The sequence below is a fragment of the Nelusetta ayraudi genome, unplaced genomic scaffold (assembly GCF_046127955.1).
Source record: "Nelusetta ayraudi isolate G7.1 ecotype Tasmania unplaced genomic scaffold, CSIRO-AGI_Nayr_v1 ptg000002l, whole genome shotgun sequence".
In the NCBI taxonomy this organism is placed as follows: Eukaryota; Metazoa; Chordata; class Actinopteri; order Tetraodontiformes; family Monacanthidae; genus Nelusetta; species Nelusetta ayraudi.
In genome coordinates, this window is record NW_027466052.1 from 1,592,501 (window position 1) to 1,614,686 (window position 22,186).

The 22,186-nt window shown below is 42.1% G+C and overlaps 1 protein-coding gene across 3 annotated transcripts in view; it reads right to left on the reverse strand.

Annotated features, from left to right (window-relative positions):
• mpped2a (metallophosphoesterase domain containing 2a) overlaps nucleotides 1-22,186 on the reverse strand; it is a 45,242-nt gene that overhangs the window by 20,833 nt on the left and 2,223 nt on the right. For 2 of the 3 annotated variants that reach the window (XM_076035625.1, XM_076035674.1), the window contains 3 exons: nucleotides 20,648-21,027; nucleotides 9,629-9,810; nucleotides 1,049-1,274 (listed from right to left, as the gene is read on the reverse strand). In XM_076035625.1, the coding sequence (XP_075891740.1) occupies nucleotides 1,049-1,274; nucleotides 9,629-9,810; nucleotides 20,648-20,760 (521 nt within the window). In that variant the 5' untranslated portion in view covers nucleotides 20,761-21,027. Of the gene's footprint in view, nucleotides 1-1,048; nucleotides 1,275-9,628; nucleotides 9,811-20,647; nucleotides 21,028-22,070; nucleotides 22,099-22,186 lie in introns of all 3 variants that reach the window. The other variant, XM_076035702.1, reaches the window with a different exon arrangement.

Sequence of the window (22,186 nt, forward strand, 5' to 3'; positions counted from 1 at the left end):
TCAGTTGCTGCAAACAGTGACTCTCGCCGTCGAGAGGGAGAACGTGCCCCCCCCCCAGCGTTCTCTGGCTGCTCTGCTCCTCCTCTGCTCTGTGCTGCCCGTGTCGTTTCTACCGGCACCAAGACGAACTCCGGTAGAATCGACTGAATCGATTTGTTTGAGTCGTGAATCAATTCTGAATCAAATCCTCACCCTGAGAATCAGAATCGAATAGAATTGTGAGACACCCAAAGATCCTCTCACACACACACACCACCTCCCCGGCGATGCCTTTATGTCCCTTCACTGCTGGACCCTGATGGGACGTATTGATGACATGGTGTGTTCATGTGTGTGTATGTGCATACGTGCACGTGTGCGTGTGTGGGAGAGGCAGCAGGAGCAAAGTGAGACCTCAGACCAGGCTGGTTGGCATATGGGGGTAAAGGAGGTGAGGAAGCCGAGCAGGGTGTGTGTGTGCGTGTGTGTGTGTGTGCGTGTGTGTGTGTGTGTGTGTGTGGCGCCAAGCTGTCCGCTGGGCTCTCACGAGACCCCCAGCTGTCACAACAGACACTTAGCAGCCCTCACGCTAAACACCCACCAGGGAGCGAGTGGAGTGAGGGGGGGGGGGGCATCTTTTTTCAAAGCAGATGGACAGAAATGAAAAGAAGAAGGAGAAGAATGGAGGGAAAATGAGCAGTAACGTCTTCATCCTCTTACTGCTGCTGCTGCCCAGGAATGCTGGGATATGACGGTGAACAGTCCCCCACTCCCCAAACCCCCACACACCCCATCTCCCCCTCAAAACCCCCCCAAAAAAACAACAACCAAGGAAACACACACGTACACACACACATATATATATATACATATGTACATATATATATATATATATATATATATATATATATATACACATATGTTTAATATGTACACACACACACACACACACACACACACACACACACACACACACACACACACGTCCTGAGTGTATCCAGGAGTCTCCCAGAAAATAACTGAGGGAACGAGGGATGGAGGGAACGGGGGAATGAAGAAGGTTCCTTACCACGGCGTTCCGTATATCCGGAAGCCCTTGACCGTGACGTCCGAGTCCTGCAGGTACACACAGTTTGTGAGCAGCGACTGCACATTGTCAAAGTCCTCGGGCTTGAGCTTGGAGACGGAGGGGAATCTGTAGTAGTCCTGCTTGACCAGCTCGGCCATGAAGTCCTTGTCGAACGTCAGCTCGTGGTTGCCGGCGATCACCACCTTGAACTCGTACGGGAGGCCACCTGCAGGGCACACGTGGAAGTGCGTGGTGTTAGTAAAAAAGTAAATAAATAAATGAAGCAATAAATTAAAAATAATTTTAAAAAGTTTTTTTTTTTTTTTTAAGTTACCAAGAGTGGATACATAGAAATGTGTGAAGTTGATAAAATTAAAATTAAGCATCTTCTCTGGTCACTCAGAGGCACGATGGGGAGTCACACTACTGCCACATGCGCTCTAGGCCACACAATGTAGAAGCACGGATGTAATGTAAAAAATTATAAATGGCAGAAAATCACCAGACAAGAGTTTTATATTCCCAGCGTGATGTCACGGTGTTGTACGTGCTGCTTTATATTGGCTCGTTCTGATTGGCTGATGCATCCTGATGTATTATGGGAGCTACAGTGGCACAGTGGCGTGAAGTGCTACATGATCTATAGAAGTGGCCCGGAAGCCATTTCAAACTGTGGGATTTTTTTCAGCGTATGAGCTAGTTCGTTAGCTAGCAACTCCATTGAAATGAATAGTAGGCCTTGGCATTTTCGCACATTTACTGTTACTGATGCGTGTTTTCAGGCATGCGTCCCGTCAGGGCAGCACGATTAACTAGATATTCTTTAGATTGTAATTGGATCTCGTTCTTAATCATCATGGACTGGATAATGAGAAGAACAGTCAGACAGGGAGAGAATGGAATTAGATGGAAGTTCACATCTAAACTGAATGACCTGGATTTTGCGGACGATGTAGCACTACTCTCATCTACCAAACAGCAAATCCAGGAAAAAACTACCAGATTAGAGGAAGAAGCCAAACTAAATGGACTCAAGATCAATAGAGGTAACACAAAAACCATGAAAGCAGGATAAGATCAAGATCAACGATTGAGAAATCGAAGATGTAGTCCAGTTCACCTACCTAGGGGCCACATTATGCAAAGAAGAAGGTGGTATGAAGGACTTGAAAAACGGACTCTCAAAAGCAAGAGGAACATTCATTAAACTCAAAAAGATCTGAAACTACTTAAAAAAGACGAGACTAAATAAAACACTAGTAGTGCCTTTTCTACTCTATGGATGTGAAACATGGAAGACGAACAAGGGAGACAACAAAGCAGTGGACGTTTTGCACAACAGATGTCTGAGAAGAATCCTCAGAATTCAGTGGAAAGACCATATCAGTACTGGAGAGCGACTGGAAAGAGCTGGTATGAAGCCAGCGAGCAAGGAAGTGAGGTGGCGAAGATGGAAGACGATCGGACACATACTGAGGCAGGAACACAACAATGAATGCAATGTAGCGATAACCTGGGCACCAAAGGGGAAAAGAAGAAAAGGGAGACCAAAGACCACCTGGAGATGCACAGTGGAGAAAGAAAGAGAAGATGCAGGATGGAGGATGGAGGAAGAGCTCTGTGAAGGTCTTATGTGCCACCCAACACAAAGTGGATAGGTAACAGCTAATTGGATTGAATTGAATTGAATTATTTAGCTAGGACGACATTAGCCAGCGATGACATCCAGCTAGGTAGTCAGTGCATTTTCCACAAACTGCAAAGTTTCTTTGCAAGTTGCATGGAAGCAATTTTCAAACTGCACCAAAGAACATGCATATTTTGACCTTTTATCTGCATAGGCTGTTCTGTCTTTTTTATTTATAAAAAAATAATAATAAATAAATAAAAAGTCTAACAAAGGAATTAAATATTATTTATATGAAAAAACAAAGAAAAAAAATCATAGGAGATTTTATTTTTGCAGTGACTCTGCCTGATGTATTGTGCGTCCCTCCCTGAGCAGCTCGGCACTCAACACAAGATCAGAACCTGCAAAAAAGGAGGAAAACTCAGGGTCGGCTGACACCAAATGAGTCAACTCCCTGATTCCAACAGGCTCAGGGGGTTACAGCCACAGCTGATGGCCTTGTTTGACCCCTGCTGACCACCGTACATCTCTGCAGAAACCAGGTGGGGAAAAAACCCAGAAACAACAACAAAAATACAAAATTAAATAAAGCAAAATAAAAATAAATTCAATTAAATTGTCCATTGTTAAACTAGAATTTAAACTATTATTCTGTGATACTAGGCAAACTGATTGGAGAAAGGAAAGTTCATGATCACATTTCCACTAATTTTCACTCTGTTACTGATAAATACTTTGACAATAAATGCACAAACGACACTGCCTAAGGTTCACAAACCTCTCATTTGCAAGTAGAAGAAGTTTTTCAGCAACAATATATTAGGCCTGCACCTTAAAAATATATTTTTAATCGATTAATCTACAGATTAATTTTCACAATTGACTGGGTTTACATCATTTTCCAATGATGTAAACAATTACCTTACTCATTATTTCCCCTAATTTCATTAATATATACATTTATTCATGCTCATCTATGCATCTCAATGAAATAACACATTTCCTAACATGTAAATGCATTTTTATCGCTCTTAATCTCCATGTAAACTTGAGGCGGTTGAGCAAAGTTAAGTACACATCTCATACGTGTGTGTGGCTAAACTCACACCTTTAATGTTGACACAAAGAGAGATGCTGTAGCCCTGCTCTGCATCAAGGCTTATGATTTATACGAGCTTTAGCTAATTAGCCTCATTGCTTATTAATATGGCCAGCACAAGAGCGACTCATAATTCTATATCAGGGGAAACTGCAGAGTGCAGCATTAACTCCTGAGATAGACGACCGGACCTACAGACCCATGCGTCTGTTCACAGAAAAACCTGGTTTGTGCATTTTTCGCATCCCCCTCCCCCCCGCCCGACGCAGTATGAATCGTACACACCTCTGGAAACAATGTACGAATGTAGAAAATCTGTGAAGTAAATTGACACGATAATCAACCATTGGTTGAAGCCCCCTTCTCTCCATTAAATTTGATTACTTGCAAACGCAGAATTCAACATGACACAGATACATTTTTGGGAAATTCGATCCGGTTCCAGGGCAGATCTAATGTAAATATCCAGAACCGTGACAGGAAATTTTAATATCATGAAGCCCCCCCCACCCCTCTCTTTCTCTCTCTCTCACACACACAGGCACGCACGCACACACACACACACACGCACACACACACACACACACACACACAACTTGCATTGTGTCTCAAATAAAAAAAACACAGATTGGTGTTTATCAAATCACCTAGTTGGCACCAGTTGGTGCAGAGGCAATAGAGGGTTAGAAGAAGGGAAAAAAACTAAAGAAATAAAAAAAGATGGGTAAATTATTAACCAAAGGGTTTACTGAAGGGTCCAATTAACAATATTTACACATAAGGCGATTTTGATTGATGACTGAATGCAAAAAAGGCTGAAAGGAAAAAAGATTTAAACACATGAACCTTCCAGCGTTGACGTGTCCCCCGATTGGAAAACAGAGCAGAATATAAATTCAGTCAAGTCAAGAGACGCTGGTTGGATCACTGGAGATAAATGACAAGGGTGGAGACGTGTGTGTACGTGTGTGTGTTTGTGTGAGAGAGAGAGAGAGAGAGAGTGAGTGTGTGTGTGTTTGTGTGAGAGAGAGTGAGAGAGAGAGAGAGAGAGAGAGAGAGAGTGTGTGTGTGTGTGTGTGTGTGAGAGAGAGAGAGAGAGAGAGAGAGAGAGACAGCGAGAGAGAGAGAGAGAGAGAGAGTGAGTGTGTGTGTGTAGGTGTTCTCCAACACTGGGAAATGAAAGAATCATGACTCCCCGGCTCTCTGCGTTTCATTCCCGCTCCTCTAAATGAGCTCCCGTCGCATCTGAGGATCATAAATTCAGGTCTAACTTTGTAAGACTCTCACTCCCCGAGCACTCTAACGGCATCACTCTCTCTCTCTCTCTCTCTCACGCACGCCCAATCATTCTCTCTCCATCTCCAGCCTGTTGGGGGGGAAAGGTGGAGGAGGAAAAAAAACAAAAAAACATCATTACCCCGAAACTACCCCTCCACTAGAACTCTGCAGGGAGTTTCCTACTGCTTTTGATTGCCACTGTGATGCATCTTGTACGGAAGAATGTTGTCATCGACAACAATATTTACTTTACACCGTTGAAAATGAAAAATCTGCACGTAACAAAACACAGAATATCAACATATGGAAGTACAAATTAAGGGAGCATTGAGTATGGAAGGCTGTGATGCAGGCGGGGGACAAAAGCAGACAAAATGCATGCTAGGAATTGTTTTTCTCCATTATGTTACTCGGCCAACTGATTGGAGAAAGGATTCATTTAAAGCACTTTGACTGTATGTATAAAACCCAAAACTGAGATAGGAATCAACCACAAACTGAGGGTTGCAAACCATTTATGATTAATCATGAGTTCATTAAATTAATCGCAATTAATCTGATTTTCTGCGCTCCATTTGAATGGGGGTTTAATACCGCGTCAGTCCTGTGGGGGGCAACAGCGAGAACACAAGAACAAAATTGAGGAGAAGAAGAAGACAAAATCTTCATGTTAAACTACCATATAAATTATTTTCTTATGTCGCTGCCATCCATCCATCATCCTCCAAGTTTACATTTCTTTTCAGAATTTATTGTGACGCTACCAAAAAAAAAATGCAATTTACTACTCAAGACTACTCGAAGAATATCTTAATATGCCTTTACTTCCTGTATGTAAGGAACATATTACATATTATTATAACAACTTTAATTCTAAAATAACTTTTTAATGTTTTGTTCTTATGTTTAGATAGAACCGGTTGATTCAGATGGAATGATTCACCTTAAAATGGGAAAAAATTAAATAAATCACAGTTTATCAATTAATCAACCAGATATCTATGGATCAAGATATCTCTAAGATAACTACCCATTCATGAATTCATTGTTGATTCACATTCCCGCCTAAAAAAAAACTACCTGAAATGTCTTCATCCCTGCACTAAAAAAGCAGCCACTTTCCATTTCCTCTTGACCTCCTCACAAGCTCCTCCTCAACATCATCACGCCGTTGCCGTCAACCCAGCAGCCTTGGAGAGGAAAACTAAAGTCTCAAAAAGCTCTCCGACTTTCATTAGAGCCCATTCCGTAGGCAAACACTTGAATTTCGCTGGAGAGCTGAGCGTCCTCTAAATTCCAGGCAGAAACTAAAACATCCCTTTCAAATGCACAAAGTGCTTCATAACTTTGACTGAAACTTTGGCAAGGATGTCAGACGGCCGATGAAAGAGCTCCAAAGGAAAACGCAAAAACATGTTCAACGGGTGAGTTTTGCCATTTGTACTGCATTTTACACATGTAAAGATCTTCCTTCAAAGCAAAGCTATTGATGCTTTCAGCCCAACGTTGGAGAAAAATGTTAATTTCCAACAGTTTTCAGCCAGAATCCCCTTAAAACGTGCCCGTTAACTGCGAGGTCAACCAATGAAGCTTTTATTTACATACTACAAACTTCCAATGAAATGTTACAATACATGTTGCTCATGTATTAGATTTGGGTATAATAAATAATAATAATAATAATAATAATAATAATAAATAATAGAGTTTCCTCTGTAGAAGCCATCGTCAGCTTACAGTCAGATGGGGCCATTTAGACAATCTACACAGAGAATTTTAATGTTTAGCTCGTCAGCTTGTGAAAGTAATGTGAATGAAAGTAATGTTAGCGAAACTCACATTAGCGAAAGTAACTTTAGTAAAAGTCATGTGAGCAAAAGTAACAGAAGCGAAAGTCATGTGAGCGAAAATCGCGTGAAGTAACGCGAACGACCTACTAAATAACAGCAAATGTCAGCCTACCATGAATTCTGTCTGAATTTCCCTACTTCTTCAACCTATTTCCACAAGTTATAGCTAAGCTACCCGCAAGCTACCTTCATCGCTAACTGTCTAACAGCCACAAGATGGGGACATAAACAAAGCGTGTGTGTGTGTGTGTGTGTGTGTATGTGTGTGTTCGGAGGTGTGGGAGGTCGGGGGGGGTGACGCAGCAGAAATTAAAAAGAGGTGGAGAAAGAATTAGGACATGCCAGTGTGTGTGTGCGTGTGTGTTCAGCCATGTGTGACTGTTTCAGAAGAATTAGGGCACAGCACATGGCACTGGTTTAAAGAGGCACAGTGGGGTCACTACTGTATCCCAGCAAAGAGAGAGAGAGAGAGAGAGAGAGAGCGAGAGAGAGACAGAGAGAGAGAACCCAACAACTCCACCGTCTGGCTCAGGGGTGGGGCAAACTTTTTGACTGGTGGGCTGCAATGGGTTCTAAAATGTGACAGAGGGGGCCGGAGCAGGAGCAGATGGATGGAGTTGTGTTTTGGTGACCCAACTCATAGGAGAAAAAAATATATCAAGGGATATTTAGCAAACATGATTTAATGTGATTTAATGTCTATTTAAAATGAACAAAAGCTACAACAAAGTCACAACAAAATCAGTGTCTTTGAAGCCCTGCGGTATTTAGCTCTTTAGTTTAGTTTAAGTTTGGCTTGAGCGCCGGATTAAAAAGCTTAACGGGCCGTATGTGGCCCCCTGGGCCGTAGTTTGCCCATGCCTGGTCTTGTTCGACTGGAACTGGAGCAGTGTGGACAGTGTGAGTGTGTTTTTCGAACTATGAAGTATGACGTAGGGCTGCAACCAACCATTATTTTTGTTGTCGACTAGTGTGAAGGTTTCCACTTTTTCCTCATGAACTTTGCTTTATTCTTGTAAACATGTACACAAATCTGAAAAAAGAGATCACTTTTACATCAATGCTAATAACACTTTTTGTTTTGAACAAGGCGTCCCAATCCGATATTAACATCAGATATTGGGCCGATATCAGCACCCAAAAAAACTTGTAATAACTAATTATAACGCAGCAATATTTAGTGTCAACACAGCAACAGTCAGTGTTGAGGAAGTCAAGAGTTACATGTAACATTGTTATGTAATCTAATTACAAAATAAAGATCATTGTAATCACTTACATTACTGTAAAAACACGTGGAGTTAAATTACTTACTACTTTGGGAATTATTCACGATCAAAAATTGAATTACATCCGACCAATTTTGTTGCTTTGCCTGGTTTTCGCCTGCACTGGCTTGAAACTATTGTGATGCTTCTGATTGGTTCTTCAGTCAAGTTGGGAATTGCAGCGCCCCCTCCCACTCGTCGGCCTGTTGAATTGTCTGTCTCTGTTTCGAGCGCTACTGGAAGCTCAACACTGTCTGGCCTTAAACAGTTGAGAACATTCTTTCAAAATTTAGAAAAGTCATCAAAATGAAATTAAACGCAATTAGTTACATTACTTAGTAATTGAAATAGTTACACTACAATTACATTTTTAATAGGGGAACTAATTACATTTGCAAAGCAATTCCGAACCTGGCAACAGCAGTGCATGCTAAAAAAGTACAAAGGGAGAAGTGATGTCGGCCGTGTGGTTCATATTCTTTTTTTTTGTTACAGTTGGAAAAATATATTGTCGCGCAAATTTGAAGCAGCAACACACACAAAAAAACAGTCCGATGAATTTATAATTCATAATACATGTATGAATTTAAGGTATACATGAAAAAAAAAAACAATGAGTGTCTATATTACAGATGGAGTGATGTGGGTGGCCAGTTGATTCATGCCCTCGGTGGATGTAGTGTCAGTGAGTGCGTGCCATACTTCAGATACTACTGCCAGACTGTTGGGTCAAAGGTCAAAGGTTAAGTGAGCCTGGGGGGGGGTTTTTAAGGCCAGCAGTGTTAAACTGGACACTGGTGGGGGGTCACGAATGAGGGAGGTCACACGAGGTCAGCGTGTGCTGCTGGAGAGTCTAGACCAGGCATGGGCAAACTATGGCCTGGGGGCCATTTGCGGCCCATTAAGCTTTCTAATTCGGCCGGCCGAACTTCATTCATTCATTTTCTAAACCCGTTTCTTCCTGAGATCAGGGTCACGGGGGTCTGCTGGAGCCTATTCCAGCTGTCTTAGGGCGAAGGCGCCGGCCGAACTTGAAAAAAAAAAAATGCTATTAATAGTGAGTAAGTAGCGATTATAAAATAGCTGTATTTCATCCATTTCTCAGTGTTTTAAGAGTCATTGCAATCAAGAGCTAAATATTGCAGAGCTTCAAAGACACATTTTGTTACAACTTTGCTTTAGTTCATTTTCAAATGACATTAAAGCACATGTTTGCTATCACCAAAACACTCCATCCATCTGCTGCTGCTCCGGCCCCTCCGTCACAGTTTAGAACCCATTGTGGCCCCACCAGTCAAAAAGGTTGCCCACCCCTGATTTAGAGGGTGACGACAACCCCTTGCACTGTAGTGTGAGTGTGTGTGTGTGTGTATATGTGTGTGTGCGCACTGCGAGTCTAGTCGATGACAACAAGCCCTTGCGCGTCAACTTGTGTGTGTGTTGCTCTCCTCCTACCGAGCCAGTCGTTGAACTTCTTGACCTCGGAGGGCAGCCCCAGCTCGGTGAAGTCGCCTGTGTGCAGCAACACGTCTCCATAGGGCATCTGGATGCCGTCTGTGCGCGAGTGTGTGTCCGACACGCACACGAACCTGGTGTGTCCGGTCGGCTTGGGAGTGTCGTAGGGGATGGGGTCCACCCTGGAGGAGAGAGAGGGGAGGGAGGAAAAGCTTGAGATGTGAGTCGGATGATGACGCCACTGTTGTAACATCACTCAGTTTGTGTGTTTGCGTCATTGCGTTGCGTTGCGCACGTGTTCGTGACATGGATAGACAACAGTCATTGTTTATTACCGATATGAATCCTTGGGTCTCTCACAATTAGACTCAATTCCAATTCTCGAGTTCACAATTCGATTCAAAATCGATTTCTGGTCAATTCAAATTTTTCTGCACTTAAAAATGGATACAGTGCATCATGTGATAATAAGGAGGGCAAGCCCTAATCATTTGTTGTGCAAAAAAAGAGACATGGTTTGCAGAATACTAATAATAATTCAGTGTAGAATGGAGAAAATGAAAAATTCCCTGGAAGAAAAGAGACACGGCAGGGAAAAGTGGAACCCAGCAGCATTCAGTGGTAAGGACTGAAGGAGTCACTGGAGGGGCTACAGCCGTTTTGTGGCATTGGACTGGTGAAATAAAACACACCATGTTCTTTCTATCCGCTAACTAAAGAAAAGAAATATATATTTTTTTCCCGATAAAGCCAGGTGAAAAAAAAGCTTTTTTCCTCCTCGTTTGCAGCAAGAATGTTAAAAAAAGAAAAACCTGCACGTTTTCAACCCGACTAAAAAGAGGAAAGTAAAAAAAAATAAAAAATACTTGTTGGTAATTGAAGTCTACAATGTGCAATCTTGCAGCACTCTGCCTGTCTTCATGCCATTATTTCATTAGAGAGGGATGTCACTCTGCCCACAACATCAGACACACAATCAAGGCTGCAATCGCTCCAAACCCGGAGCAGGAGGAGGGAGGAGAAGAAGAAGCAGACACACTGGAGTTGCACGTGTGAAAAAGAAAAGCCATTAAAAACATCCATGGAAGGAAAGGAGTGTGTGCGTGTGTTTCTGTGTGTGTGTGTGTGTGTGTGTGTGTGTTAACTGGAAAGGATGCCGTTCACAGAGAGGGAGGGGAGGGGAAAAAACTATTATTTTGGAGATGATCGTCTCTTCACGTGTCAGAGGGAATGTTTTCACTAGGCAACCGGAATTATTTGTAGATATACCAATCAAGGAAAGTGCACGTGTTAGTAAAAGAAAAGGGCATGAAAACAAGGGTAGAGAAAAAAAAACAGCTTTTGGCCATCAAATTAAAAACAAAGCACAAAAGGATAGGAAGTTAACTGCGGCTGCCTGGAAATGACTCAATCTCACTATTTGTTAAGAAGAAAAGAAATCCCGTTATACATTATTTGCCCCGCCCCATCCCAATAAAGTGAAAATGTCTTGACTCGGCTGTGAGTGGGTTAAAACTTTGTCTATTTTTATTGGATAGTTGTAAACTTCATATTTAATTTTGGTGGTTTTATGTTTGTTTAATTTGATTGATTCATATTGCACAGTTCTGAAAAAATATCTGTGATTTGATTATATTTGTGCTTTTAATTATTTTTACAATACAATATTGCCTTTGCTAGTCAGAGTAGTTTCATATTAAAATATTGAAAACCGTTACTGTGGCACAAAAACCGTTACGTATACTGAACCATGGGGAAACTGCACCGTTGCATCCCTAATAAATATATAATATCTATATACTATATATTATAGGGGAATACTGGAAATACATAAATACATGCATGGAGGAGGAGAAATACATAACTGGAAATACATATATTTGCAGTTTAGCCGCAGAACACAATCTCCAAGCAAAAACTACTCCAAGCGACTGCGCTCAAGTCGTTGCTGCTGCTGCAGAAACTAGCGTAACTGGACAGCATTTTCACATTTAATAAGAGGGGAAAGGAAACACTGGTGGGAATTAAAACCTAGTTCCACACCTGCTGGACCATTGGTTGGCCACAGCGTGGCGACAGTGTGTGGCCCCAGGTGTGAGGGGGTGGGGTCAATGACCTCCGACCTGCCCACAAGTCTCAGAGAATCTCACGTCAATCACAGTATGGTGGTGGGTGGGGGGGGTCGCTTGGCATCTAGATCCTCCCACCTGTCAGCACCTCCACTTCCCGTTCATGAGGGACGTCTCACTGACCGATTCCTAAATCAATGGGAACCCCTGGAGGTCAAAGGTCCAATGTGGTGGAGACAGACCCAGAGAAGAAGCTCAACTAGCACACAAACACAACGCTAAGCTAATTGCTAGTGTCAACGGACTAAACCAGCAAAATCAATGCCGTAAACAGGCATGTTTCACGGGAAATAAGATCTTGCTTGTCGCATTTATTCACAAGAAAGGCCGGTTTTCCACTCTGAATTTTCAGTCTGAGCCCTTTCAAAATTCTCCTTCCCTGAAAGTCCCTGATTCAATTGGTGAACAATTGTAGTTGCAAATCAGAACCTAGTTTATCCGTCAGCCCAGATGATTTTTTTTATCTGGGCTGTGTTCTAAATTATAGCCACATAAATAATGATAATATGCTGGCGGCAAACATTGCCAGTGTTGCTGAAAATGATGCTTTGCTCAGCAAAACCGTTGAACAGCATTTTGTTTTGTTGACTCAGTATTTCTGACTTAAAGTAAAAACAATATATACATACAGTATATACATATATATATATATATATATATACATATATATATATATATATATATATATACATATATATATATATATATATATATACATATATATATATATATATACACACACACATATATATATATATATACACACACACATATATATATATATATACACACACACATATATATATATATATATACACACACATATATATATATATATACACACACATATATATATATATATACACACACATATATATATATATACACACACATATATATATATATACACACACATATATATATATATATATATATATATATATATATATATATATATATATATATTGTTAAATATTGTTTAACATTCAAAAAGGAAAAATCATACATTTGTGTCTACGATGTGAAAAACATCAAACACACAATGCTTTCCCGTTTCCTGTCTACCGAAGCGCGCACGCACACACGCACGCACACACGCACGCACGCACGCATGCACGCACGCACGCACGCTCTTATCTGCTGCATTTCAGCCGTCGGCGCTAATTCAATAAACTTCAGAGCAGCACAATGAACGCGGGGAGTGACAGAGACCAGGCCGCCGCCGCTGCCGCCGCCGCCGTGGCTGGTTTGAAGTGGGAGGAGCAGCGGAGGAGGAGGAGGGAGAAAAAGAAGGAGAAGAGGCAAAGGTGGGAGATGATAAACGGGCAGAAGATGAAAGAGGGGGTGCAGAGCCAAAAGGTGCAAATAATGAAAAATCTTCTGCAGGAGATTGGACCGACGTACACAAATGTTTCTTTAATAATAACGTGGTTAACTTTGGCCTTCTGCTCCTCTACCTCCTCCTCCCTCCCCCTCCTCTTCCACCGCCCTCACCCCCCCTCATCTTTTCACTGCATGCATTTGTGCTGCTGCGTCCTCCTCCATAATGGACGAGGAAGTGAAGCACAACACAAAGAAAGAACCCAACGCTGGAATATCAGCAGTGGAGGAAGCTTCTGGACACAGAGCTGGGAGCTGGAGGAGGGAGGGGGTTTGGGGGGTAAATTGCTTCTGCTAATGCCCCCCCCCCGCCCACACACACACACACACACACACACACACACACACACACACACACACACACACCACCCCCCACTCCTTCATTGCAGCACAGCCCTTAATTGTCCTGCCGACAGTCTGGCTGGCTGCAGGGCGGATGGTTGTGGGAGGGGGAGTGGGGGGAGTGGGGGCAGGTACGTGCGGCATCCATTGATGTATTATCGTCATAAGAACTGGATACCAGACTGCCAATATGGCGGTGCTGGGATGTTTTCTTTCCCCAGTGGCCATTCGAGGTACTGCATCCAAAATCCCCTTTGAGGCTTCAAGAAGCATTTAAAGAAATGAAACGGCTGACAGGACGACCTTTGACCTGAAACACTGTTCAAAATAAATCTCTATTGTTTTTATATTCAAGTCACAGACTTTTAATGTTTTATTTCTGGTAGCGTCGTTAACGTTAACTTTTCCTGAAAAATTCCTGAAAATTCCGTAAAATCCAAAAAATATAATAACAACATAACAGGAACATTTGATGTGAAGATAAGATCAAGAAAAAGATAGAAACGGGGCTGCTCTCTCGGTCACTTCCATTCTAAATGGAATTATTCAATTAAACATGATCATTTTGGTATCCAAGTCTTAATGAACCCCCCCCCCCCCCCCCCAGGCTAAAAGGTTTCTTTTCCTCATGTGCTGCCTGTTGCTCTCCCCGTATTCAGCCTGGTGGTGTCACCTCAACAGTGCACAGGCCTCGGCCCCTCTGCACCAGGCACCAGCGGTTCCACAAACTGCAGCTTAGAGACAGCAAGAGGCTGTGGATGGAGGTGCTGAGCTGAGCACGACCAGAGAGGAGCAACAGCAGCGGCAGCGGCGGCAGCAACAGCGGCGGCGGCAGCAGCAGCAACAGTGGCAGCAGCAGCGGCAACAGTAACAGCAGCAGCGGCGGCAGCAGCAGCAGCAGAGATCTGTTCAGTGTCAACCATCACTTGACCCCCCCCCCCACCCGCAGGTCGCTCAGGGATGGAGAGCAGGGAACTTCTCCTGTTACTCCCTGATGACATGCTGGCAGAAAGACAAAAGAAAGAAAGAAAGAAAGAAAGAAAGAAAGGTACGTCGATGGTGGTGGTTAGGGTGTGTGTGTGTGTGGGGGGGGGGGGGGGTGGACTGACGGTGGGTGAAGCAACAGGGTAGAAGAAAAAGAAACCATGTCTTCTACTTTCGAGGAAAGTATTGATTGTGTGAGAAAGTGTCAACCTCCCTCTGCTTCGACTTCTTTACTATTACTATACACACACACACACACACACATTATACATATATATATATATATATATATATACACACACACACATGTATGTGTGTGTTTATGTTTTTTGATACATACATACACACATATACAAATACACGTATATAGATACATACATACATAGACATACAGTATACACACTATATATAATGCATACACACAAACACACATATACTGTATATACATATATATATATATACATACATATATATATATACATACATATATATATATATATATATACACATACATATATACATATATATACATACATATATATATATACATATATATATATATATATACACATATATATATACACATACATATACATATATATACATATATATACATATATATATACTCATACATGTACATTGATATAGAAGTATATGTATTTGTGTATACAAATTGTTTGACCTCATTGAACAGTAAGCGAACAGTGATGGTCTTGACTTGGAGGCAAAGGGAGCGTTCCTGTTTTTCCATCAGAGACCTCGACAACGTGACTCTTCCCTATGTGCAAAAATGCCAAGTGAGACCATGTGAGAAGGTCTGAAACCACTTCAGCTTGAAAGTCACCTCCGCCCCTTACACACACACACACACACACACACACACACACACACACACACACACACACACACACACACACACACACACACACACACACACACACACACACACACACACACACACACACAATCAAATTGTCAATTATCTGAGCTCAGGCGTCTTCAAAAGCGCAACAAACAAGGTTTAACTTGTTTATCCACTAGTAGTGTGATCAGGGGGGCAGAACATAAGAGCGCAAAAAATAGCAGTCATTACAGGGGGTCACATGGCGCGCACACACACACACGCACACACACACACAACATGAAGCAGAAAACAGCGGCTATAAATAATCTGTTCCAACCAATTTCCACCACAAGGGGGGAGTTTGAACGTGTGAAGGCAGCAGCAGCAGCAGAAGCAGCAGCAGCAGCAGCAGCAGCAAATGATGACGACAAACTCCTCAATTATTGAGGAGGTGGGAATAATTAACAAAGGCATGGAGGAGAAGGAAGGAGTTTGTCAAATGTGTGTGTGTCATCGCGTGCGATGACAGAATGCTTTAAACTCTGCAGGTTTCTGCATTTCAAAAGTCAAAAATGGCGCTGAGCTTCCGTCTTATGTCATGTTATGTAATGTGTGTTTCAGCAAAAAAATTCTGCAGTCATATTCACATGAAAACTTCTGTCAATGATTTTCTTTTTGCTCAAATATAAAAAAACAAACAAACTTCAGACTAAAACCAAGAGACTTCAGTTTGACCTTCTAAAAGAAAAACAAGCTCTTATTGTGAGCCTGATTTGTTTCTTTATTTTCTTCTTTTATATGGCTGATGTTTTGAACTCAAATTTAAATATATTTTATGGATCACTGTACAGCATTTTGGTTACCGATGCTATAAAAAAAAAAAAGATTGATTGATTTCATTCTTGGTAGCTTTTCTAGGTGCTAGGTCTGGAGGATTATGAAAAAAAATGTATCACAATTATTTTGGGCAATAGTGAAATCACGAGCAAGCCCGTTCACTTCTACTGTGTATTAAAAAATAAAATTGCTTTTCTATATTTCGTTGCAGACATGTGGTTCAGAAGAGCTTCTGCAGTTATTGTCCAAAGTATTATGAAAGCATAACGCTGAGAAAATGAGAGGAATTTTTCATTCAGTATTTGACTTTGTGAGTCCATTACTTACAGTGGCGCCCCCCAGTTTTTCCTCTGCTCGCACCCCTCAAATTTCAAATCAGGGGGCGCCACTGTGCTGCGTCTATCCGTTACTGCAGAACTGGGACGGGGTCATACTGTTCATACTAGTCATGTGAGCCTCCACAGTGCCGGACCGGTTCACACCGAGATGGTACATGTCAGACCAGTTCCCGGACCAATCACATTCCCTTTGAGGGGAAAGGGGGCGGGGTCAGAGGCAAAAAAACACAAAACTGACCGAATCTCTTACATCACAGGTGTCAAACTCTGGTGTGTGCAGTGGAATCATATTTGGCCTGCGAGGCAACACACAGTCACTGCTAGAGCTGGCCTGCCGCTATTATACAGCACATGTAGCGCTAACACTACAAATCCCAGAATGCTCTGACGGTATTTTGGCGCGTCAATCAGGACAGGACGTCCATTAAAGGATATTATTATGACTTAATTGATTTATTACTGTTATTCATTTATTTTTATAATTAGCTCCTGTTGAAATTTAAATCAGAGGGCTGCAAATAAAAAAAGAGCCATACAATTTTTATTGACATTTTATTTACATTGATGAGGTCTTTCAAAATTTGAAATTCTATTTTGCATGCATGCAACACGACGTTATTTATTGTATAGTATTACGCTTTGCTTGTTCCACATTCAGGTTGTTGGCGTCCACATAAAAACTGTTGACTGTTCTACCTGGAGGAGATTTTTCTTTGAAATTTTTGGCCCCACTGTGCCTTTGAGTCTGACACCCCAGTCAATGAGTTTCTAATGCCATAAATGGAAGACTTGTTTTCAGACCTAATTTAATAGAAGTGGAATTATTTCCGGGTTTGATTTATTTAATGGTTTTGTTCAAAATAAATAAATAAAAATACATAAATAAAATGTATTTTTACCCCCCTCCCTCGCCTCCCAAGTAGCCCGGTCCTTTAAACTTCCTGCATCCGTGTGTCTGTCGGGCCTTCTCGCGGTCTGGCCAGGATCCTTCTCAAATTGGATTTCAAGCCATTAGTGTCCCAACTCAAAGCATATGTTCCAAGTCGCTGAGCGTTTCTTTTTTTCCCCTCCTTCTTCTCCCTCTCCCTCTCTTTCTCTCTCTCTCTCTCTCTCTCTCCCTTCCTTGACGAGACGGAGGGGATGACGCTGAAGAAAAGGGAAGAAACATACGTGCGGCAGCAGCAGCAGAAAAAAATAAACCAGACGCAGAAAAAATAAAATAAAAGGAATGTGTCGCTCGCTAAGGGGAGACGTCCCGCGCTGCCGAAGAAAGAAAGACGTTTTTGATTTCAGAGACACATTCTGCAGCCTGTTACTGAGCGTGTGCATGTGTGTGTGTGCGTGAGTGTGAGCACACACACGCGTGCGTGTGTGTGTGTGTGTGTGTGTTTATCCACAGTTCAGAGAGTGATACCTTCCACCGCGCTGCACAAAAGCCACTGCTGTGCTCCATCACAGAAAATCTAAATATTCTGTCTGGGACGGAGGGGGGCGGGGGGGTGGAGGCAAACATTAGAGGCGGGATTAGATTTCAGAAAAGGTTAGCATGCTACTGCCATGCACCACCCGCATAGAATGTATTTATATATATATATATATATATATATATATTTTTTTTATATGAAATATATTTTTTAAAAACCTCTTTTCAATCCCTCTGCTTTTAGAGAAGCTGCAACTTTATTTGCGTCCAAATACTTTTGGCCATGCTGGCGGTGCGTGACAGTGGGAGAAGTCGTTCGCTCGTTCGCTCGCTCGCTCGGATCATTATCACGGCAAAATCTAAACAAGCCGAGGACTTTACTCTCCCAGAACACAGAGCGTGTATTCTATAAGCACTTAAACATAGCTGGGGGATGGGCTTATAGGAGTGTGTGTGTGTGTGTGTGTGTGGGAGAGTGTGTGTGAGAGTGTGTGTGCTTGTGTGTGTGCTTGTGTGTGTGTTTCCAGTCCTGCTTTTTTTAAGAATGGCGGGCTCAAACACTGCCTCCTCTGTGAAAGCCAGGAAACGGCCTAATGTATTTATCCAAACACATATCTGCTGCTGCCGCACGCACACACACACACACACAACCACATCCTTCCAACGACAGCAACAGAATGAATAAAATAAATAGAGGCCGCGCTAGCGAGCAACGCCGGCTACATCAACTGTGCGACTGCTGGCTGAACGCTTCAGGATGACTTGTAACATTTGTCTCTACCTCCACACCCGCCTGCCTTGCTCCTACGCATACATACACAAACTATATTTATCATCATGTACATATACATATTATACACACACACTCACGCACACAGTGACTGCAGTGAATCTCACATTCTAGCATCATGAACACAAGCGAACCAGGAGCATGCAGGGGTGCAGCAGGTAAAAGCAGAAAAGTAGAAAAGTCAAACAAATCCGTCGACCTCGTACAAGAGAGAGGAAGGAGAAGACGAGCTGTTAATTAATTAACGACGATCGACTGCATGCACACACACACACACACACACACACACACACACACACACACACACACACACACACACACACACACACACACACACACACACACACACACACACTAACTACACCAAAAGCCAGTCACAGCCGACCAACAAAAACAACAATAAATAGATCAACAGAAATAAAAACCTCAAGCATAATAGATTAAAAAAAAAAAATCCTGTGCTTTTGCCTGCTTGCAGTGGCTTCCACTCAAACTGTTCAAAAATCCTGTTTACGTTGCTAGCGACGAGGAACAGAGCGCCGCAGACTTGCAGAGTGTGCACAGATTTTAAAACTGCGTTCAAAATCTTCCCAATATCTGCGATTAATCCCCGGGGGGGTTCCGACCATCTGAAATATCCTTAGACATTTAAACATCAGCAGGATCTCTCAGTCTCCAGAATCAACATCAACCTAACATCGGCCCAACATCACCACCAACTCTGCTGGGCTTTTCCCAGAGACCCAGAGACAGACAGACAGACAGACAGACAGGAGTTCACTTTGGGATTCTGCTGACTTGGAATTATTCAAGTTAGATCAAAGATGAATGAGATTATGTAACTATCAGGGCACCACTGCTGCGGTTTGTTTGGACAAAACAAACAAACAAACAAACAGATAAAATATGCAGAGCAGAGAGGGGGAGACTCGAATTGTTAATTAATATTGTTACGTTTAGTGTTTTAATAAATCTATGTTTTGCATATTTTAAATTAACAACAGGGACTGTATTTTTTTATTTTTTCTCAGATTTTATTTATTTATTTATTTATTTTAAATCCCACTCCTGAATCATCAGTGATGTGATGATTTGAAGTGTTTTACAATTTGACCCAGGAGGAGAAATCTGCTGCCGTTTGTTCTGCAAAGCATCAAAAGTTGCAGCAAAAATTAGTCTTTATTGCTACAACGGATGCAGCAATAATGATGCATTTCACCATTTTATATCTCCAGGCCGCATAACCTATGAGAAATGAAGAACGAAATTCAAAAACTGAAAAAATAAATAAAAAAAATTACCAGTTGTGTATGGTGTTTTTTTTTTTGTTTTTTTTTTGAGGAACAGGTGATTTTGAGGTTTTGATCGTCAAACTTTAGAACTGACCTGCGTTTTATTGTCACGCTTCAAAGGTCAAGCAGGAGACATGGAAATATTTACCACAAGGCAAGACTTGAACAGGAAGTGCATGGGGAAGTGTGACTTGAGATTCATATATTATGATATTTTTCACAGGTGTGCGTGTGTGTGTGTGTGTGTGTGCGATGGCGCACTACGCTCTGAATGAAAAGCACGGTGGTCTCACAGAGCAGCCACGAAGAGCTCCAAAAAAATAAAATGAAATAAATTACGACAAATACCACAACAACAGCGACGACAAGGCAGCGTGAGACACACAGGTGCGATCACACCTGATCACACCAGCCACTTCGCAGTGCTGCTGCAAAGAGCAGCTGTCTGTCTGTCTGTCTGTCCAGGCTTTCCTGCGGCATCGCAGGATTTTAAACAGCAGGAACTTGTCGCCTGCACGAAGCTGCAGACCCACTTTTTTTATTCATCCAAAATAAGCGTAAAATTGCTTCTACAAATTCCTCTAATTCGGTTCACAAATCCCCAGCCGGTGTACAAGCGCGTGTGTGTGTGCGCGCGTGCGCGTGCGTGCGTGCACTTACATGTGGACGTGAGGAGGCTGGAAGCGGCTCTGATTGATGTTGTAGTGCGTGAAGGCCTGCGTGGGGTTGGAGCTGTACTCGTCCACCGCGATGGTCACTTTTCCATGAGCCATGCTCTCCGCCGTCTGGACATGAGATGTGGTCCGTTCACCTGGATGCAGCAGCAGCAGCAGCAGCGAGCTGTACGCCGTTCATCCTTCAGGGGCCCACTTGAAGAAGCCCAGGAACCCTGTCCTCCCAGCTTGCAGCAGCAGCTGCTGGAGGTGGTGGTGGTGGTGGTGGAGGAGGAGGAGGAAGGAGCGGAAGTGATTGAAGGAGGATGAGTGACCCCGGGAGGGGAGGACTGGACTGGACCGGAGCGGAGCGGAACCCACCACGCACTGCAGCGGCAGAGACGCACAGAATAAACACACACAAATCAGCTCAGCAGCAAAAGCATCCCAGTCATAAAGAAATCTTTTTCTTTTTAGCAAACACGGATGAAGAGATAAAGAGCCGCAATGGAGAGGCGTGATGTCAAAACACACGGTACAATCACTTTTTCTCACGCAAATGCACAGCGGGGCCAAAATTTAAAACTTGGACAAAGTCTCAGGCCAACGATGATATTTATTGAAAAAAATAAAAATCTTCCTCCAGATGAACAGGGAACCTTTTTATATGAAACCAAACATGTCTAAGCTTAATACTATACACTAAATAACTTCATATTGCACACATGCAAAATCAAATTTCAAAAAATAAAAAAAAAATCATCACAATAAATAAAATGTCAATAAAAATGGCTAGTATGGCTCTTTGTTATTTACAGCCATCTGATTTAAATTTAAACAGTAACCCTTTTCCACGGGATAATAATACATTTAAAAATAAAATGACAACAATAAACCAACTAAGTAATAATAATATATTTCAATAAACGTCATTTTCTGATTGACTAGTATTAGTGCCGTATGATAGCGGCAGGCCAGCTTGAGTAGTGATTTAGTATTGCCTCGTGGGCCAAATATAATTACAATGCAGGCCAAATTTAGTCCACAGGCCAGAGTTTGACAACAATGCTCGAAAGTGTCATTTAATTTTTTTGCACAAAACAAAACCAAAAGAAAGCACCTCACCGTGTCATTAAACCCTGATTGGATAAAGGCAACTTCCCAATGTCATGTTGCATTCACCATCGTCAAAGCAATGACAATTCTTTCCATAAACAAAAAAACAGGACACCAATTTACAGCCTCAAGGTGCTGTTTCCTTTATTTTTTGCTTCCTTTCTCTCTCTCTCTCTCTCTCACACTAAATCCACAGTTTTGATGCCGAGAGATTTTAACGTTTTAAAATAATAAAATGGTGCAGAAAAAAACAATACAAGGAAAACCAGGGCTACTTAATTTAGTAAAAAAAAAAATAAAAAAAAGTTAGTCACAATGCAACGCGTGCACAAAACTGCTGCCCTGCAACAAAAAAAAACCTAAAAAAAACAGCGAAAATCCTGCAGATTTTGCTTTTCAGGACTGAAAACTGAAAACGGGAGCAATCAAA